The sequence below is a fragment of the Mastigoproctus giganteus genome, chromosome 1 (genome assembly GCF_048544385.1).
Source record: "Mastigoproctus giganteus isolate SK-2022 chromosome 1, ASM4854438v1, whole genome shotgun sequence".
NCBI classification, from domain to species: Eukaryota; Metazoa; Arthropoda; class Arachnida; order Uropygi; family Thelyphonidae; genus Mastigoproctus; species Mastigoproctus giganteus.
The window spans coordinates 247,322,764-247,344,089 of record NC_143575.1 but is presented as its reverse complement, the minus strand read 5'-3'; the positions used below and the strand labels follow the sequence as shown (position 1 = coordinate 247,344,089).

General features: G+C 37.6%; 1 protein-coding gene across 1 annotated transcript in view; it reads right to left on the bottom strand.

Annotated features, from left to right (window-relative positions):
- Positions 1-2,252: 2,252 nt before the first annotated feature.
- P58IPK (dnaJ homolog subfamily C member P58IPK) overlaps positions 2,253-21,326 on the bottom strand; it is a 156,130-nt gene continuing 137,056 nt past the window's right edge. Inside the window, exons 10-11 of the mRNA XM_090385370.1 lie at positions 5,663-5,808; positions 2,253-2,779 (exon numbers count right to left, since the gene is read on the bottom strand). Of these exons, the coding sequence (XP_090241496.1) occupies positions 2,640-2,779; positions 5,663-5,808 (286 nt within the window). The 3' untranslated portion in view covers positions 2,253-2,639. The remainder of the gene's footprint in view (positions 2,780-5,662; positions 5,809-21,326) is intronic.

The following is a 21,326-nucleotide window of genomic DNA, read 5'->3' as shown; positions in this document are numbered from 1 at the left end:
CCATCAGTATGAGACCTAGTGTGATAATTGCTTCTACTGCAACACAGACCAATCGTTGGAATTTCCCAAATTTCAGGTGATCATAAAATATTGCATTTGTATATTGCAATTTAATGTTCATAGTATAGTAGGAGTGTTTTTTTTTTTTTTTTGTCAATATAAAATTATTTCCTCCTTGCAAAATATACCATACATAGTATAGTATATTTTGTAGGAGAAAAGCAAAATGCTTCTGCCTCAATGTTGAACATCATAACCTTTTCCACAATAGATACAAAGATAAGGACTTGTGTATGTCTTTTGAAAGAGGACAATCATTTGAACTGCTTAATTTTCTTTAAGCTGGATTGTGACAAATACATATGGATCAAAGTTGCTGTGTCAATGTTGTTTAGAGATGATAATTAAAGGAATTGTAAAATATTCACTAAACAGTAGATGAGTCTAGTGAACTTCTACCTCAGTCTATTTCATGTATGAACCAACCACAAAATTCAAAATTCAGTAATCCATCCTTATCAATGTATATTGCTAGTCTTGTTTACTATCAGACAATTCCATGACATAAAATTTTCAATGTAGTTGGAGTACAATAAAATGTCATGCTCTTGAACCTGAACAATTAAGTTCTAATATGTAGCTTGTCAAATGGCCAATCCAAGATCTGAACTTGCTGATTCTCAGGTGGATTGTCAGATTCATCCATTTTCCTAAACATATCCAGAAAATTAGTGTTGTCTAATAATGGACTGCCGGTTTGACAATATAGAATTCTCCCCCCACACACACATTTCTTTCGAGTTTAATAATCAGACTTGACTGAGGCCTTTCTCTCATGCAATCCACTAAAGTAAGGTTTACTGTTTTTTTTTCTTGGATTTATATACTTGCTATTTACAACTGAATGAAAGAATACATGTCTACTTTGCGGCTGTTAAAAACATCATAAAAGTAAAACTTTATATGATTGATTCATAACACACATTACAGAGTAATATTAATACTAGAAAATTAGATTTATTAAAAATATTTCAGAACACCTAAGAATAAATTTTAATTATAATTACATATAGATTTACCTTGCTTTTTTTGCCATGTGAAAACTTATTTACAACAGTGCACAAAATAATATATTTTCCATGAAACACTCAGGTTTTTCCCCCCTCTCCTATGAAATAACATAATTGGAACAGAGTGATTTTTTAAAACAATTTATATTCGATATTGGAAGTGTAGAGAGTATATCAAGTGTGCGTGTGTGTGCACAAACACGCACACACACCTGCACTTTTTTTCATTTTTTTTTTTTTTTTTTTTAATTCAAAGAAGAAAAAACCTGCTATAATGTTAAATTTGATAGTGGTATGCATCCATTTTCTGTAAGGAAGATGACTTTTTTTTTGGAAATCATATATTTCCATGACAAAAACTGAGTACCAAGGACAATACACTAAAGTGCACACATTTAAATATTTACAAAACTGTACACCTCCATACAGGATGAACTGTCATTTTAGTTCAGACACTGAACAAAGGCAACTATGAGTGCTGCTTAAAATTGGAGTGCATCTGTAATGTGTCTTAACTATAGTTATGTTGTCCCAAATTAAAATAAATTATTTAAAAAAAAAAAAAAAAGATAATTATTGAACACTGGCAAATACAGAAGTTATTTTTGATATATTTAAATGAAACTGATGAATAACTTTGAGTCTTTGAAGTTAATTTACATCAACTGTGCTTTCAAAACTATAACACAAACTAGAAATGGAGGCAGATCTATATGCATATTTACAAGTATGCAATAATTAAGTTACCATTTCTTTTAAGAAATTTAAAAAAAAAAAGTTTATAACAAAATTCAGATTTTTCAGACAAATTCTCTGACCACTTAATTTTTCATTTATATCGTATTCCTGTGCATAAAAGAAATCATTAGTACAAATTATTAATTTTCGATTTTTAAACATTTATGATTGTAAATATTTCATGAACTGGCAATAATTAAGTCACCATTTCTCTTTGCAAAAAAAAAAAAAAAAAAAATTTAGATTTTTCAGGTTTTAATTTCACTCCTAGTCACTTAATTTTTTTATTATACTCCTGTGCATATAAGAAAACTTTAGTAAAAATGTTAATTTTTGATTTTTATACATTTCTTAATATAAACATTTGATGAACTGACAAGAAAAAATAATAATAATAAATAAAATAAATGCAGTATAACCAAATAGGGTATAACTGCACTCAGAATTACAGGAAATAACAGCTTTGGCACTGTTTTTGTACTTAATATAGAGAAAAGTAATCTGTCTAAAAGTGCTCTGGTGCAAAAATAATGCAACAGTAACAAAAACTGAAGCAGGAACCAAGATATCTCATTTCTGTATAAAATTTTATACACTAGAACTTTATCACAGCATTACTGATTAACATCACATTTCATGCTATTGATTGAAATGCAAGTCCTTGAAGTTCGCCTTTCTCCCGTTTGTCTGTATAATAAATGTTTTCCTCAAAAAAAATTTAAGGAGTCTCTTCATATCATTACAGATACAAAATCTTCTGTGAATAAATGACTTGGAAACCTGAGATGTGCACATCTGAAACTGTAGACTGTACAAGGGGAACAACACTAGCTAACTAAAATGAAATTTAAAGGTAAAAGGTCCTCCATTACCAAATGGATGGAATCCATGAGCAAATGGATTGAATCCTTGTCCAGCTTGACTCTCGGGGTCCAAAGGATCTTCACCATTATCAAATTTTTCTCGTTTTTCTGAAAAACAACCAAGTAAAGAAAATTTTATAAAATTTAATAAATTTTGATGCAATTTTTTAATTTAAAAGTGCAAGTCAAACAAAAGTGGGAAATGATGCACTGCAGGAAAACTATTTACATCCAGCAGCAGTGGCACTGCCACTTATAGCAAATATAGTGATTAATCACTTGAGAGGTGATCAAATTCATTTTTAAATTATGGGAAAATTTTTTGGACTTTCTTGAATTCTGCTTTGTCAATACTGATACAGCAGGCCCCCGTTATAACGCGGTTCGCTATACGCTGATTCGCTATAACGCTGTTATTATATTATAACCCGTGTCTGACTATAACGCTGTCACAGATCACTATAACGCTCTTTTACAGATTACATTTTTGACATATTTAACGAAATCGTTTCATTTGATGGAGTCGATAGCTTGAAAATGAAGAGCAAAACAGCATTAAAACGTTTCCCACGCCGACTTGAGAAATTTTCCCAAGCTCAGTGAAATTTTCTCGCACGCTAATTTAATTTCAGTACAGTGGCTTGTTACGTAGTTCCTAGATCAACATTTTAAAAAATTACGAAGTATATTGCTTGTAATATTTGCGTTATATGCATTTATCCGAAGTCTAGTCATCACTCAGTACCGTATTAGACAACGTGCGAAACGGACAGTTTACTCGAACATTGTATCATAATTAATGCAACCAACGCAGTTATATTTTCGAAGAATGAAAAAAGAATGAAAAATCAACAACGTCTGAGCACAGTACGAAGACTATAAATGTAAGAAAAAGACTGAATTTGAAAATTAGACGTTTTGAAGCGAATCGATTCCGGTCAACGACAAGCGGATGTGTGACATAATTTAGGACTTGCAACTTTAACTGTAAGAACAATTATAAAAAAATAAAGAATTAATTTTTTCAGCGGGAAAGGTAGCTGTTCCAGTGCAAGCAACTAGGACTAGGCCGGCTATTAGGATTGAAATGGAAAGACTTTAATTTTATTGAAGATAATGTCCAATGCAGAATTCAGTTAAATTAAATATTAACAAAAAAAAAAAAAAAAGAGAGAGAGATTAGCCAATATGATGATCTGAAGAAAACTCGCCTAAAAAAAAAAAAAAAAAAAAAAATGTGGAACCATTTAAAACTGGTAAGGGCTGGTAGAATAGATTTAGAATCCAGGGAGTGCAGATCAAGGAGCCGAAACTTTCAAAAAAGAACTTGTTAAAATTATTGAAGAGGGGTATTATGTGTTATACTTCTCAACAAGTTTTTAACATAGATGAAGCAGGACTTTTGTGGAAACGAATGCCTAAAAGAAGTTTCATATTGAAAGAAGAAAAAACATGCCAAGTTTCAAAGCGGCGAAGGATCAGTTGACGTTATTGTTGGGTGGTAACGCTGCGGGGGATTTAAAATTAATACCCCTTTTAGTTTATTTGGAAGAGGGCCAAAGTTCAACTCAAAATCCACACATTTTTCATGATTAAATTCATCCATTAAATTAAATCAATTAAATTCATGATTTTAATTGGAATTTTAAGTTTACTTTTGATACGCAAGTAGTTACCACATAATTATACGTATGTAATGCAGAATATTTTATATGTGCAAATATTTGAATATTAAATATTTTGACCGACATTTGTGCATCTTTTCATTACCGTTTATTATTGATTAGGAAATATTTTATGGCACCGACCGCAGCTCACAAATACATATGTTACCTTATGGGAAAGCGGCGCTCGCTTAGTGCGGATTCACTTAGCGCTCTGTTTTTCCGGAACGAATGATCAGCGTTAAGCGGGGGTCACCTGTATATCTTTTCTTCTTAATGGATTGCAATACAAGATTTAGCTATGAAATAACAAGACTATGTGCACAGCCACTAACATACCAGGCACCAACTGAAAAACAAAGACAGCACTTTGAAACTTTCTTTAGTTGTCTGCCAAGTCATGTTTCAACACACTCATTCATTTTGCAAGGTAATGAAAATATTTGCAAGGTTTTCATTACCTTGTGTTTTTGCAGTTTGCTGGAAAAATGACAGACAAAAGAATCGAACAATGAATCAACCTCGAATTTTTAACAAAATTAAAGAAAACACCAATTGAAAGCTATGAGTAGTTACGTCAAGTTTATGAGGAAGTCAAGAGCTGGCATGTCTGAATGGCATAAAAGATTTTTAAGAGGGGAGAATGTGGATGATAATGAATAACTACGCTGTCTGGTATCCATGAAAACTGATGAAAATGCGAACTGGGTAAGGACACTGATTAGAAGTAATCATCGTTACCTTAAGCATTAGAATGGTTGTATCAGAACTCGATATGGACAAAGAGACAGAAATTTTAACTGAAAATTTAGGCTTGAGAAAAATGTGTCATGATGGTGTTAAAAATTTTGAATGAAGATCAAAGAATGAGAAGACTAAGTTTGTGAAGACATTTTTAAAAAAAACTGAAGACCCAGACTGAGTAAATTACTTGCAATGAAAGTTGGCTGTTATAACCCAGAAACAATGCCCAGACCAAAAAAAAGCAAGAATGTCAAAATAAAAAATGAAAACCTTGCTTCTTGTTTTCTTTGACATTAAAGGAATTATTACATATAGCATGCGTAAAAAATGCATAATTGCTCTTCTAATGACACAAAGAAACATGTAGATGAAGTGAGTGGTTTCACTTGATGGTGAATATACTTGAAACTCAACTAAATTAAGATATAATTAACTAAATACAGATACCTAATTTTACAACAATATGTTAAGTACTCAAACTAATTATAAAAAAATTACTATAAATAATATTTAGTTTTTCAGTGTATGGTAACCAGATCTCAAAAAAGATGAGAAAGATAAGTAAATAAAATAAGTACAATACCTGGATCTGTTAAAACTTCTTTTGCAGATGCAATATCGATAAATTTTTTCTCTGCTTGTTTTTTCTCATCTCCATGGTAATTATCTGGATGCCACTTCTGTGCTAATTTCCTATAAGCTTTTAAAATCTCTCTCTTACCAGCAGTTCTTGCATATGGAAAAAAAAAAAAAACCTGTAACTATTTATAATTTGACAAAATATATACTTTAACAAATTAATAATAATGAACTTTAATAAAAGAATATATACAGTTATATTAGCCCTTCGAGCTGGGTACAAGGATATTACAAAAACACAATTGGTTAGAAAACCTCATTTTTGGCAATTCCTGCAAAGGTTTCACAGGAGGACTGATTTTCTTCAGGGCTGGTTTGTAGGTGGGTTAGGGAAAAGAAGGTAAATCTATTAGAATTAGACAAGATTTTGAATATGATTTCCAATCAATTCACTTTAGAGACCAGAATCCTTTATCAGTCCAGACTGTGTAAGCACAGGACAGAATTAGAATGGGATAGTGGATCTACTATGATATAGGCAATGAGGATATATCTGCTGTTGCAATTTTGTAAAGGGCAAATTCAATGAAAATAGGAGGGCTTTCTTTCTAGAATTACACATAGAAAGCTGACACTGTTGGCTGAAGTAGTCAGGAAGTTGTCAATAATTTGAAGGATTGTCAGGGAGAAACTGACAGTTTTATTTCATGTGCAGATCAAAATAGGAACGAAATCACGGACAGCTAAGTTTGTTGTCTAGATAGGATAGAGAACATTGTCATAGCTGCTAACATTTTACTTTTAAAAAGCTGCAGATCATAAGCAGGAGGAGAACAGAATTTTTGTGCCAAAACAGATACAAAACAAGGCATTTTTTACAAAAATGCAGGTTTCTTTCAAATTCATGCAATAGAAATTAAACTTCACTGACAACATACATGTTTTATATTAAAATATAGATGCAGAACTGTTTACTAGTATAGTATGCTTTCAAACATAAATTTACCTAGAAGTTTTCTGTTTAGATTTTCTATTACACATCAACTGCTTCAAAAAAGACACTATTGGAGACTTTGCCAACTTTAGAAATGTTGAGGCAAAGTTCAGTTCATAACAATGGTCCTGCTGTTTAGATTTAACTGTCAAGAGCATTTCCAAAGCTGTGCCAAAAAGATAATCTGAACAAAATTTTAGTTTTTTTCTCACCTAGCTGAAATATTCTCTTACACAGTATTGCTATTAGGAATTATTAAAATGCCAAGCATTACTTAGAATAATTTGTTATATTTCAGGCTTCCTTGCACAATTGTCAGTTCCCCAGCCAAGGAACACTGTACATCAATTCTTTTTTATTCTTCTTTCATAATGGCATCTAACAGGGGGGTTCTCAAACTGACAGATCTGATGAGGCAAAACATCTACTACTTCATCTTTAATACTGGAAAAAACTTGTTCAAAAAAATTTTAAATTTGAAAATAACATGCTGCCCAATGATGAAATTTGAATTACCTGAGCACTTATAAGAATGAGAAGTTATGTCCCAAGTAGTCTCAAATGCAATAAAGTACTTCCTCACAGAAAAAAAATGCCAAATCTTTTATTTTACACTCTCCACAAGATTGGCTGAAGAAATACCCATAACTAAGTCAGAATCATCATTCTTGTTTAGTCTGCTATGGTAATTAACTTTCAAAATGGAAGTGGAAGATTCGAAAAACTGTCAGTATAATAAATTTGCACATAACATTCTACATATCTAGTAGTAATGACCTCAGTAAATAGATGTGAGGTACATTGGATTGAATAACTTTCAAGTTATTCAATCCAATATACCTCACACTGAATTCAGATTTTCAAATGTTGGTATAACAAAAAAAAACAAAAAAAAAACAGCAAACCTCTTTATTCAAGTGAGAAGAGAGGAATATACGAAGACTTTTCATATGAGTGAGGACAACGTACCTAAAATTATCAGCTTGCTGTTCTGTTTACGATTATTTTCAGCAGAAATTTGCAATTCAGAAGTTCTTTTTCTTGAGAAGTTCATTAATCTGTTTTCTTTCAAATGTTTTGGATCATGAAACAGATTTGAACAAGGGTCAGTTCTACTCATTAGCAATCAGCTGTACTCTTCAACTTGATAACTCAGAAAAGTGTACACATGGCTTTTTCTCACCACTTCTAACCTCTTCTTCAAACAGACTTTTTCAAAACCAGGTCCTTTCCTCGTTTTGGAAAAGCCTGCACAGTCCATTCTGGTTATTTGGGACACATCAGGACTAGTGCATTTTGGCCTGATTAAGTGGCGCCCCAATTATTCGAAGTTTCACGTAAATAGTTAAAAATACAATGTACCACCCCCTTTACAATTAATTCACTGTACAATCAAATCACATTATGACGAACTCACCATAGTAAAGTACCGTTCACTATATGATGTGTAGTAAGCGCCAGTCATTGTGATCACGTTTGTGAATTGAATTTTAATTCTATTAAACACTGATTCTAATTAGAGAAAACAAGAGAAATATTATTCACAGGCTATAAAAGTAAAGATATATTAAGCACAAATTTACTCTTTATTACCTTACGGTCCTTGAGGTCGTCACAGACATTCTATCAGATAAGCCAGACAAGCTGTACTTGCTACCTGTGAGTCTAAAACGCTCATGGAACTGATATTTGGGTAACACTCAAGTCAAGTGGACCCAATTTCGGCAAAGTCTGGACGGTCTGTGACAGCCAAATCCTCTGCTTGCACCTTCACGATTGTGGGACCGTTAGTAATCCTGGGTATAACCTCCATGCACAAGTACATGGTGGGTGACCATCCAGGTGTGAACCAACGTAAGCAGGGGTCGAGGTGTGGTGCACACACCACATGGAGGAATGCCGCCCCTATATGTTACGAGGCAGTACTAGGTGGTAGATGACTCTCATCAACCGGTGCAATACCACCACTTTGCTTATTGGACGCTTGAAGTGGTGGAACCCATGTTTAGTCTCTAGAGCTAAGTTCCGGTCAACCCTTCCCAATCTCTTCCATCATGCAGTATGATTGATGACTTTTGAGGTTATGATGAACATCGTGGTGAGATCCAATATTCCTTACATTTCGAGGATACAGTTCTAAAACGGTGTAAGCAGGCTGGGTGCTAGTTAGTTCACCGGACCGAACCTATTGGTAACTCTAGAAGGCTTCCGGATCAGCTAGTGTATAATCTAGCTACCTCTACTCTGCCAGATAGTGACTGGAGGGAGTCAGAGTAGTCTGTATGCGGGGAACATTGTCGAGGCCACGTTATGTCAAGGATCTGGGTATATTCTTACCATGCGTATGCCATATCCAAAAATTTCATTACTTCATACAGCACGTCCCACCCACTTTTTCTTACTATTGAATACACCATGAATTGTCAAACTAATAGAGCAAGCTTATCTGTGAAAAGATCTAAACCTCCAAAGCGCTTCCTAATTCATTTCACAAATATAAGTGGTCTCAATTCTAATCTCAACGATGTCCATTTCCACTTGCAGTCTGCCAAACCCCATGTACGTTTTCTGAGAGAATCCCAGTTATCGGTTGATTCAACTACTGCTCATCTCAATTGCCCAAATTATTCACTGTATGAAGCCTCAAAGGTGGTATTTGTGCATATGTCCATTCTGATATTTCCTGTCAGAGACTTGGTAATTTGGAATCTCCTCTCTTTCATCTTCTCTGGCTTAAAATATCTCTACCTCATTGTGTCAAATTCATCTGTTGTCTCTACCGTTCTCCCAACTCCACTAATCATTTGGAGCTCTTTGACTTCCTCTCTTTGCAACTTGACTTTCTCCAGTCCAACTTTCCTAACAGTGAGGTAAGTTTCCTTGGTGATTTTAATGTACACAACTCCAGCTGGCTTCTGTTTTCTAGTCACACCGACCCAGCTGGTCGAGATGCTGAGGCTTTTGCAATTAGCATTAGCATTAGTAGATGCATATGATGCAAGAAAGCAAGCTTATTCAGCATCAGCCAAAAAAAAAAAAAAACACACACCACTCCCATTTCACCCCTCCGTTCGTTCGAAATACCTGTCCAGTTGAGCTTTAAATTTGTTTAGGCTATCAACTTCAACAACAAGTGATGGAAGTCGGTTCCACCAACCAACCACCCGCTGGCCAAAGGCAAATTTCCGCACATCTATCCGACATCCGTCCTTCCTCAATTTGAATTTATGCCCTCTGAGCTGATTATTCTGAGCAAGATGAAGAATCCCATTGGCATTGAGCATGCTCAAACCATTCAAAGCCTTATACACCTCTATCAGATGACCTCTCCGGTGCCTAGTCACCAGACTCTGTAATTTGCAAAACTTAAGCCTTTCTTCGTAAGAGCAACCCTTTGTTCCATTCACTAATCTTGTTGCCCTTCTCTGTACCCGTTCCAGCAGCTCCACATCCTTCCTGAAATGAGGCCTCCAGACCTGTATACAGTACTCAAGATGTGGCCTAACCATTGCCTTATACAAGGGAATAATCACCTCCTTATCCCTGCTAGAAAAATTCCTGTATATCATTGACAAGACACCATGAGCTACTCTTGCAGCTCGTCTGCACTGCTCAGAGAACTTCATATCTGCCTGCACAATTATCCCCAGGTCCTTTTCATTCTCCACCACTGTCAGTGTAGTACCGCAGAGTTGATACGTTGCTCTGGGGTTACTGTTCCCCATATGTAGTACTTTACATTTGTCAATGTTAAACTTCATTTGCCACCTCTCAGCCCATCTGTTCAACCTTTCCAGATCCTGTTGCAGCAGCATAGCATCAGTAGTGTCCTTAACAACCCTGCCAACCTTTGTATCATCTGCAAACTTGGACATTAAACTTGATATCCCATCATCAATATCATTCATAAACACCGAAAACAACAACGGACCCAACACTGAACCCTGAGGAACTCCACTAATAACATTAGTCCACGTTGAGCAGTGTCCATTGATTACCACGCTCTGTCTTCTGCCACTCAACCATCCCCTTATCCATAGCAGCAATTTGCCTCCAATGCCACACTGCTCCAATTTGTGCAGCAGTCTTCCATGTGCAACAGTATCAAAAGCCTTTCTAGCATTAGCATTAGTAGAGGCATATGATGCAAGAAAGCAAGCTTATTCAGCATCAGCCAAAAAAAAAAAAAAAACAACCACTACTCCCATTTCACCCCTCAATTCGTTCGAAATACCTGTCCAGCTGAGCCTTAAATTTGTTTAGGCTATCAACTTCAACAACAAGCGATGGAAGTCTATTCCACAAACCAACTGCCCGCTGGCTAAAGGCGAATTTCCGCACATCTATCCGACATCCGTCCTTCCTCAATTTGAATTTATGCCCTCTCAGGTGATTATTCTGAGCAAGAGGAAGAATCCCATCGGCATTGAGCATGCTCAAGCCATTCAAAGCCTTGTACACCTCTATCAGATCACCTCGGCAATGCCTAGCCTCCAGGCTCTGTAATTTGCAAAACTTAAGCCTTTCTTCGTAAGAGCAACCCTTTGTTCCATTCACTAATCTTGTTGCCCTTCTCTGTACTCGTTCCATCAGCTCTACATCCTTCTTGAAATGAGGCCTCCAGACCTGTATACAGTACTCAAGGTGTGGCCTGACCAATGCCTTATACAAGGGAATAATCACATCCCTGTCTCTGCTAGAAAAATTCCTGTATATCATTGACAAGACACCATGAGCTACCCTTGCAGCTCGTCTGCACTGCTCAGAGAACTTCATATCTGCCTGCACAATTACCCCCAGGTCCTTTTCATTCTCTACCACTGTCAGCGTAGTACCACAGAGTTGATACGTTGATCTGGGGTTACTGTTTCCCATATGTAGTACTTTACATTTGTCAATGTTAAAATTCATTTGCCACCTCTCAGCCCATCTGCTCAACCTTTCCAGATCCTGTTGCAGCAGCATAGTATCAGTAGTGTCCTTAACAACCCTGCCAACCTTTGTATCGTCTGCAAACTTGGACATTAAGCCTGATACACCATCATCAATATCATTTATAAATACAGAAAACAACAATGGACCCAACACTGAACCCTGAGGAACTCCACTAATAACATTAGTCCACGTTGAGCAGTGTCCATTGATTACCACTCTCTGTCTTCTGCCACTCAACCATCCCTTTATCCATAGCAGCAATTTGCCTCGAATGCCACACTTCTCCAATTTGTGCAGCAGTCTTCCATGCGCAACAGTATCAAAAGCCTTTCTAAGATCCAAATATATAATATCAAAGTTATACCCTGCATCCAGTTCTTTTGTGACTACATCATAGTATCCAATCAAATTGGTCAGGCAAGACCTGCCCTTAACAAAACCATGCTGCGTCTGAGCTATAACTGAATTCTTGTCTAGATGATCCTGCAGTGCTTCTTTAACCAGTGCCTCCATTAATTTACCTGGAACAGAAGTTAAACTAACAGGTCTATAATTACTTGTGTCAGCCTTTGATCCTCCTTTGTGAATTGGGGTTACATTTGCAAATCTCCAGTCCATGGGTACCTCCCCTGAGTCCAAAGAAGCTCTCATAATTATGGCTAGGGGCTTGCTTACTTCCTTTGCTGCCTCCTTTAATATAACTGGATAGATCCCATCCACCCCAGGTGCCTTTTTTATGTTTATCCTCAACAATCTCTCCTCCACTTTCCTCTCAGTTATTACAAAATCATCCAGCTCACTGCCAATGTTTACTTTACCTACATCATTCTCCTTCCTGAATAACTCCTCATGCGTGAATGTAGATGCAAAATACTCGTTTAAATTGTTAGCCACCTGAGCAGGATCCTCAACTGTTGAACCATCAATATCCAGTGGACCAATCTGATTCATCCCTTTCCTTCTTGAGTTTAAATATGTAAAGAACTCTTTTCTGTGTTTCTTTGCATCCTTTGCCAAGGATTTTTCGTAGTCTGCCTTTGCCTGCCTAATCTCCTTTGTGACTTGGTTACAGACCAACTTATATCTATCATAGGCTTCCATGTCACCCATTAATTTGTATGTATCCCATGCATTTTTCTTCTCTGCCACATGTCTCATTAGTTCATCTGACAACCATTTAGGCCTAAACCTTGAACAATATTTCTTAGTTGGTATGTAAAGCCTGGTAGCCTCCAAGATTAGTTCCTTGAATGCCTCCCATTTTAAGTTTGCTGCTGGTAACATCATCAGTTGGTCCCAGTGTATAGAATTTAAATACTGTCTCAGACCATCATAGTCGCCTTTACGAAAACAAAAACCCTTCCCTTTACCTCTGATGGTAGTTACCTCCTTGAGTAAATCCCACTTCAACACACTGTGATCACTGCCCCCTAGTGGTTCATTTACCTGCAGATTCTTAATGCATGAAGAATCACTACTGATAATCAGATCAAGAGTATTGCTCCCTCTTGTTGCCTCACGAACATGCTGATGTAGAAAACAATTATCCAATAAATCCACAAAAGCCTTGCTAGTGTGTGAGTGACCAACCCACAAATTCCAGTCAATATCTGGGAAATTAAAATCCCCCATTATAAGACTCTCTGATTTACTGGCCCATTCTATTTCCCTGTACAGTATCTTATTATACTCATCAGAGTCATTGGGCCTATAGCACACTCCTACTCTCAATTTTGATTTACCTATGCTTATGTCACACCAAACTGACTCGACACCGCCCTGTCCATCAATGTCGACTGGCTTCACTTCCTTGGATTTTGTGTGTTTTTTTAACTAATAGCATAACCCCTCCTCCCCTCCTGTCCTGTCTATCCTTTCTATACACATTGTACTCCCCAAATTCCAGTTCTGCATTCCTTATATCTGTGTGACACCACGTCTCTGATATCCCAACAATATCTACCTTTGATGTTTTGAGCAATACCTCAAATTCATCAAATTTATTTACCAAACTCCTAGCATTGGTGTACACGCAGGTATACATGCACCTGTTTCTATTCTTAGCTACCCTAACACAACCCATGTGTTTACTTGTACCGCAATGACTCCCAGCAGTCTCTGAAATATCCTGCATCTTGTTTTTCAGGCTTCTGCTCATTTCAATAGAAGCAGTGCAAGAATCACTTCCACCTCTGCCAGTGGCTACTGTTAATCTATTAGTCCTTGTATCCCCCCAACTAGCAGTTTTCAACCCCAATTATTAATTAATTACCAATGACCTTGCACAGATTGTTCATTTACCTACAAGAATACCGGACAATCCTAATCATACAGCCAATATGCTTGATCTTTTTCTCACAAACAACCCTAAGTACACGGTTGAAGTGAGAAGTCCATTAGGCACTTCAGATCACAACTTGGTGATTGTCTCTTCTTTAATGGAACGTTTATCTCATGGCTATTCCCAACCTCCTGTTGTTTGGCATTACAAGAATGCAAAATGGGATGACCTGCGAGACTTCTTTTCTTCTTTTCCTTGGTTGGATTACTGTTTCAAAACTTCAGATGTCAACAATTGCTCAGATCGTGTCAGTGAAATTATTCTTGCAGGAATGGAATACTTTATCCCACATTGCACTTTAAAATCTCATCCTTTATCTAAACCTTGGTTTTCCAATAAATGTGCTAAGGCTGTTCAAGAGAAGAACGTTGCATATCTTAATTGGCTTGTTTCTAATTCTTCAGTTTCATTTACTGCCTACACCAAAGCTTGCAACAATTGTAAAGCAGTTATTAACCAGTCCAAACTAGAGTTTGAATAGCCGAGCATTCTGGTCTCTTGCCAAAATTATTGGCTGCAACTTTTGCCCATCTCTGCTCCCACCTCTGTCCAAACCAGATGGTTCTGTTGTCACTTCAGACAAGGATAAAGCTGACCTGCTAGCATCCCATTTTTCTTTCAATTCATGCATTAACGATCTTGGTAAAACACCTCCCACTATTCCCAGCACGCTCTATTCAATGCCTCTTGTGGTCTTCCGTCAAAAGGATGTCAGAAGGATTTTGACGAATCTTGATGTTAAGAAAGCTCTAGGTCACGATGGTATATCTACACTTGTTCTCAAAACCTGTGCTCCTGAACTTACTCCTATTCTTTGCTGCCATTTTTCATTTCTTATTCCCAAGGTGTTTTTCCTTCTGTTTGGAAATTTACTCATATCCAGCTAATTCCTAAAAAGGGTGACAAATCCCTCCCATCCAATTATCGTCCCATTGCAATTACTTCAACTCTATCTAAAGTAATAGAGAAATCAATTAACCACCAAATTTTAAACTACCTAGAAACCTTCAGTCTGATCAACGATCGCCAGTATGGATTCCATCAGTGTCGATCCACTGGTGATATTCTGGCTTATGTTACCCATTTATGAACTAATTCAATGGAAAGGTTCAGTGAAACACAAGTAGTTGCTCTTGACATCTCAAAGGCTTTCGATTGTGTTTGGCATAAAGGTCTTCTAAACAAGCTTCCATCTTATGGTTTGCCAACTGTTTTTAGTAATTGGTTATCCAGTTTTCTCTCTGATCGCTCACTGAGGGTGATGGTAGATGGCTCTCTATCTTCTAACTTCTCCACTAATGCTGGTGTCCCCCAAGGTTCAGTTCTTTCCCCCACTCTTTTCCTCTTGTATATTAATGACCTTCTTCCATTGATTGGAAATCCTATCCATAGTTTTTCCGATGATAGCACATTGCATTCCACTTTCCATTTTGAGAAACCTTGTCCTGCTCAATCAGCTTCAACTTCTCGAAAATCTGCCACCAATTCCTTAAATGCTGATCTTCAGGTAATCCTCCAGTGGGGCAAAGACAACTTAGTTGATTTCAACCCTTCTAAAACTCAGTCTTGTCTTATATCTCGCAAAAAGGATTCTTCTGCTCCTATGCTTATCCAGTGGGGCAAAGACAACTTAGTTGATTTCAACCCTTCTAAAACTCAGTCTTGTCTTATATCTCGCAAAAAGGATTCTTCTGCTCCTATGCTTATCTTTAGTGACACTCCGATATCTAGGCAAAATGATATATCTCTTTTGGGGATTACCCTGACTTCTAATCTCTCTTGGCACAAGCACATTATAAATTTGCTTCTTCTGCATCTAAAAAACTTGGTTTTCTCTTTCTCTCTCTCGGCATTACTTTTCTTCCAAACAGCTGCTCACTCTGTATAAATCGCAAATCTGCCCTGCCATGGAATATTGTTCCCACATCTGGGGGTGGTGCCCCCAAAACCTCTCTCAGGCTTCTTGATTCCATTCAGAAGAGGGCAGTCAGGTTAATTAATGACTCATCTCTAACAGAGTCTCTCCACTCGCTGTCTCATAGACGTACTGTTTCTGCTGCATGCCTCTTTTACAGATACTTCCATGGGCACTGTTTTTCTGAATTTGCTTCTATAATTCCTGCTCTCTCTTTCAAAACAGTCCGAACACGTGCCGCCATCAGCCAACATCCATTTACTGTCCCAACTTCAAACTCACAGAACCAACTTTTCATCTTCCTCGTTTATTCATTCAACTGCCGTTTTCTGGAACAACCTTCCTTCATACTTATTTGCTGAAAATTACAGTCTACAGAAGTTCAAGTCCAATGTAAACAAATATCTTCTTTCGTCTTCTCAACCTCCAACCCAAGCACGGTACTAAGTACTATAGGTTCTAACACCTCTCGTGTTTGGGATTTACATAAAAAAAGAAAAAAATTTTTTAAAAGATACATGAAAATCGGAAGAATATACATGATAATCAGAATAATTAATACGTACTCTAATATGTACATACGAACTAGTTGACGGGTTAAAATTTAAAACAGTAAAAAGATAATGAATCAATAACAAAGAACAATGGCACACACAAATTGCAAGTACCACGATACGCACAAGTGAGAATGGAGTAACGAGTTACAAAGCTTTAAAAACAGGAATGAGGAGAAGATCAGAAAATTAATTTTTTTATATGATTAAAGATTCCATGGAAGTGTAAACACATTTCACCATAATATCCCACAGAATTCCAGCTGTCGGTATTATCACAAATTCAGTTAAATCGAGTTTACTGTCCGTTTATGATAGATTTCACTAACAGAAAAGCGCAATAAACAGGTGACTGCTAATTGTTTTTACTGTTTTATGGTTGTGACCTCCAGAATTTCGACTGAACCATGTGGTACCATCGGAGACAATCATAGGGTAATCTCCAGTGCTGTGGTCTCCTGCCCTGATTAAACGGAATGCTGTCCCAATTAAGCAAAGTAAACCCTAGCTATTTTCTCGATTGAGTTCTGTTTTCTAAGATTTGCCCCAAATAAACGGCTGCCCCGATTAACCAGTGGCTAAAATAATCGGAATCCACTGTATTATTAGTGTCTCTAGCTAGTGGGGTTGGTTCCTTTCAAAAATATTTTAATATAAAAAGTTAGTAGGGTGAGTAGTGACTCTTCACTAAGCTGCTAGATCATTTGATAGTAGATCCCATTCTGGGTATGCCACATCTGGTTTTGTTTTATGTAGCACTGTATGTAGCTTTGTTACAGTGAGAGGCTGGTTACATATACATTCTGAGTAACATGGAAAGTTATTTATTTTTTCTTTTAGAAAAGCATGCCGTTTATGAACCAAGAAGGATGACAAATAAGAGGCTGTTACAGAAAGCTTCTTGAAAGTACATCCCAGAATATTAGCAATCTGTTCTGGCTCCTCCGAGATGTCTCATCCATTTAATTTTACGATCGAGGTTGAGGTTTCCAAAGTTTATCCAGTGATTTTCCTGACTTTCTTCCATATATATGATGTGAACGATAGTATGTTTATTTATTAAGGAAACAAACTACATCCAAGACTCTTTTTGACTTTTCCATTTGCTTGTTTATATATGATGAGCTTTTCAGTTGTCAGAGACTACCAAAATTCCATGCCTTGGTTTTCTCGTATTCTGCTTAATAACAATCATTATTCAACCAAGACTTGTACTGCATGTGATTTTTAACTTTAGTCTTTGAAATAGCTTCTTTTGCTGCACCGAATTTTTTTTTTTTTTTTTTATGAAAACCTCAAACACGAGAGGTAATAACCTATAGTACTCAGTACCGTTAGAGGTTGAGAAGATGAAAGAAGATATTTGTTGACATTAGACTTGAACTTCTGTAGACTGTAATTTTCAGGAAATACATAAGAAGGAAGGTTGTTCCAGAAAAAAACAGCAGTTGAATGAATAAACGAGGAAGATGAAAAGTTGGTTCTGTGAGTTTGTTTGTTATTTGGTTTTTAGGAGCATTAGCAACTAAGGCCATATTGCTCCGGGATATGCAGTGGTCATTCCCTGACCTTTCCGCACTCTCTGTATTTGGTGGTGATTTCTTGAAACCCCAGTCTAATCAGGAAGCGTGTGCTATGCACTGCTGTTCCTTTCCACCTGGCCAAGGAGACACTGGTTTTGTGAGTTTTAAGTTGGACAGTAAATGGATGTTGGCTGGTGGTGGCACGTGTTAGGACTGTTTTGAAAGAGAGAGCAGGAATTACAGAAGCCAATTAAGAACAGTGCCCATGGAAGTATCTGTAGAAAAGGCATGCAACAGAATCAGTACGTCTATGAGACAGCGAGTGGAGAGACTCTGTTAGAGAGGAGTCATTAATTAACCTAACTGCCCTCTTCTGAATGTAATCTAGAAGCCTGAGAGAGAGAGAGAGAGAGACAGAGAGAGAGAGAGAGAGAGAGATTTTGGGGGCACCGCCCCAGATGTGGAAATAATATTCCATGGTAGGGCAGATTTGCAATTTGTACAGAGTGAACAGCTGTTTGGAAGAAAAGTAAAGGCGAGAACGAAAGAGAAACCAAGTTTTTTAGATGCAGAGGAAGCAATATTTGTAATGTGCTTGTGCCAAGAGAGATTAGAAGGCAGGATAATGCCCAAAAGGATGCTTCCGTAGCCAGGTGGGCAGGAGCAGCAGTGCATAGCACACGCTTCTTGATCAGACCGGGGTTCGAGCCTGTGACCACCAAATACGGAGGATGCGGAAAGGTCAGGGAATGAAAACCGCATATCCCCGGAGCAATATGGCCTTAGTTGCTAAAGCTCCTAAAAACCACATAACCAACAAACAATTCCCAAAAGAGATATATCATTTTGCCTAGAAATTGGAGTGTCACCAAAGATAAGCATAGGAGCAGAAGAATCCTTTTTGCGAGATATAAGACAAGAATGAGTTTTAGAAGGATTGAAATCAACTAAGTTGTCTTTGCCCCACTGGAGAATTACCTGGAGATCGGCATTTAAGGAATTGGTAGCAGATATTTAAGTTGAAGCTGATCGAGCAGTGCAAGGTTTCTCAAAAATGGAAAGTGGAATGTAATGTGCTATCATCAGCAAAACTATGGACAGGATTTCCAGTCAACGGAAGAAGGTCATTAATATACAAGAGGAAAAGAATGAGGGAAAGAACTGAACCTTGGGGGGACACCAGCATTAGTGGAAAAGTTAGAAGACAGAGAGCCATCTACCATCATCCTCAGTGAGCGATCAGAGAGAAAACTGGATAACCAATTACAAAAAACAGGTGGCAAACCATAAGATGGAAGCTTGTTTAGGATACCTTTATGCCAAACATGATCGAAAGCCTTTGAGATGTAAGGAGCAACTGCTTGTGTTTCCCCGAACGTTTCCATTGAATTTGTCCATAAATGGGTAAAATAAGCCAGAATATCACCAGTGGATTGACACTGATGGAATCCATACTGGCGATCATTGATCAGATGGTTTCTAGGTAGTTTAAGAGTTGGCGGTTAATTGATTTCTCCATTACTTTAGAAAGAGTAGAAGTTATTGTTATTTGGTTTTTTTTAGGAGCATTAGCAACTAAGGCCATATTGCTCTGGGGATATGCAGTGGTCATTCCCTGACCTTTCCGCATCCTCCGTATTTGGTGATCACGGAGTCGAACCAATCAAGAAGTGTGTGCTATGCAATGCTGTAACTGTGCACCTGGCTATGGAGGTGCCAAGAGTAGAAGTAATTGCAATGTGGATGATAATTGGATGGGAGGGATTTGTCACCCTTTTTAGGAAACTGGCTGGATATGAGCAAATTTCCAAGCAGAAGGAAAAACACCTTTGGAATAGGAAAGTGAAAAAAGGCAGCAAAGAACAGGAGTAAGTTCAGGAGCACAGGTTTTGAAAACAAGTGGAGAAACACCATCACGACCTGGAGTTTTCGTAGCATCAAGATTCGTCAAAATTCTTCTGACATCCTTTTGACGGAAGACCACAGGAGGCATTGAATGGAGTATGTTGGGAATGGTGGGAGGTGTTTTACCAAGTTCATCGATACAGAAAAATGGGATGCTAGTAGGTCACCTTTATCCTTGGCTGAAGTGACAACAGAACCAACTGGTTTTGACAGAGGTGGGAGCAGAGATGGGCAAATGTTGTGGCCAGTAACTTTGGCAAGAGACCAAAATGCTCGGCTACCATTAGGGCCGAGTTTTCTACTCAGCCTGTTCAAACTCTAGTTTGGACTGATTAATAACTGCTTTACAATTGTTGGGAGCGTTTGTGTAGGCAGAAAATAAAACTGAAGATTTGGAAACAAGCCAATTACAATATGCAACATTCTTCTCTTGAACAGCCTTAGCACATTTATTGGAAAACCAAGGTTTAGATAAAAGACGAGATTTTAAAGTGGAGTGTGGAATAAAGGATTCCATTCCTACAAGAATAATTTCACTGACACGATTTGAGCAGACGTTGACACCAGGAGTTTTGAAACAGTAATCCGACCAAGGGAAAGAAGAAAAGAAATCTTGCAGGTCATCCTATTTTGCATTCTTGTAATGCCAAACAACACGAGGTTGGGAACAGCCATGAGATAAAGGCTCCATTGGAGAAGGGACAATCACCAAGTTGTGATCTGAAGTGCCTAATGGACCACTCACTTTGACCGTGTACTTAGAAGGGTTGTTTGTGAGAAAAAGATCAAGCCTGTTGGCTGCATGGTTGGGATTGTCTGGTATTCTTGTAGGTAAATGAACAATCTGTGCACGGTCATTAGTAATTGCAAAAGCCTCAGCATCTCGACCAGCTGGGTCGGTGTGAGTAGAAAACGGAAGCCAGCTGGAGTTGTGAACATTAAAATCACCAAGGAAAATTACCTCACTGTTAGGAAAGTTGGACTGGAGAAAGTCAAGTTGCAACGAGAGGAAGTCAAAGAGCTCCAAGTGATTAGTGGAGTTGGGAGAACGCTAGAGACAACAGATAAATTTGACACAATGAGGTAGAGAGATTTTAAGCCAGAGAAGATCAAAGAGAGGAGATTCCAAATTACCAAGTCTCTGACAGGAAATATCAGAATGGACATATGCACAAGTACCACCTTTGAGGCTTCACAGTGAATAATTTGGGCAATTGAGATGAGCAGTGGTTGAATCAATCAATCACTGAGATTCTGTCAGAAAAAGTACATGAGGTTTGGCAGACTACAAGTGGAAATGGACATCGCTGAGATTAGAACTGAGACCACATATATTTGTGAAATGAACTAGGAAGTGTCTGGGTTACTAACAGTCCCACCATCGTGAAGGTGCAAGCAGAGGATTTGGCTGTCACAGACTGTCCAGACTTCGCCGAAATTGGGTCCACTTTTCTTGAATGTCACCCGAATATCAGTTCCATCAGCGTTTTAGACTCCCAGG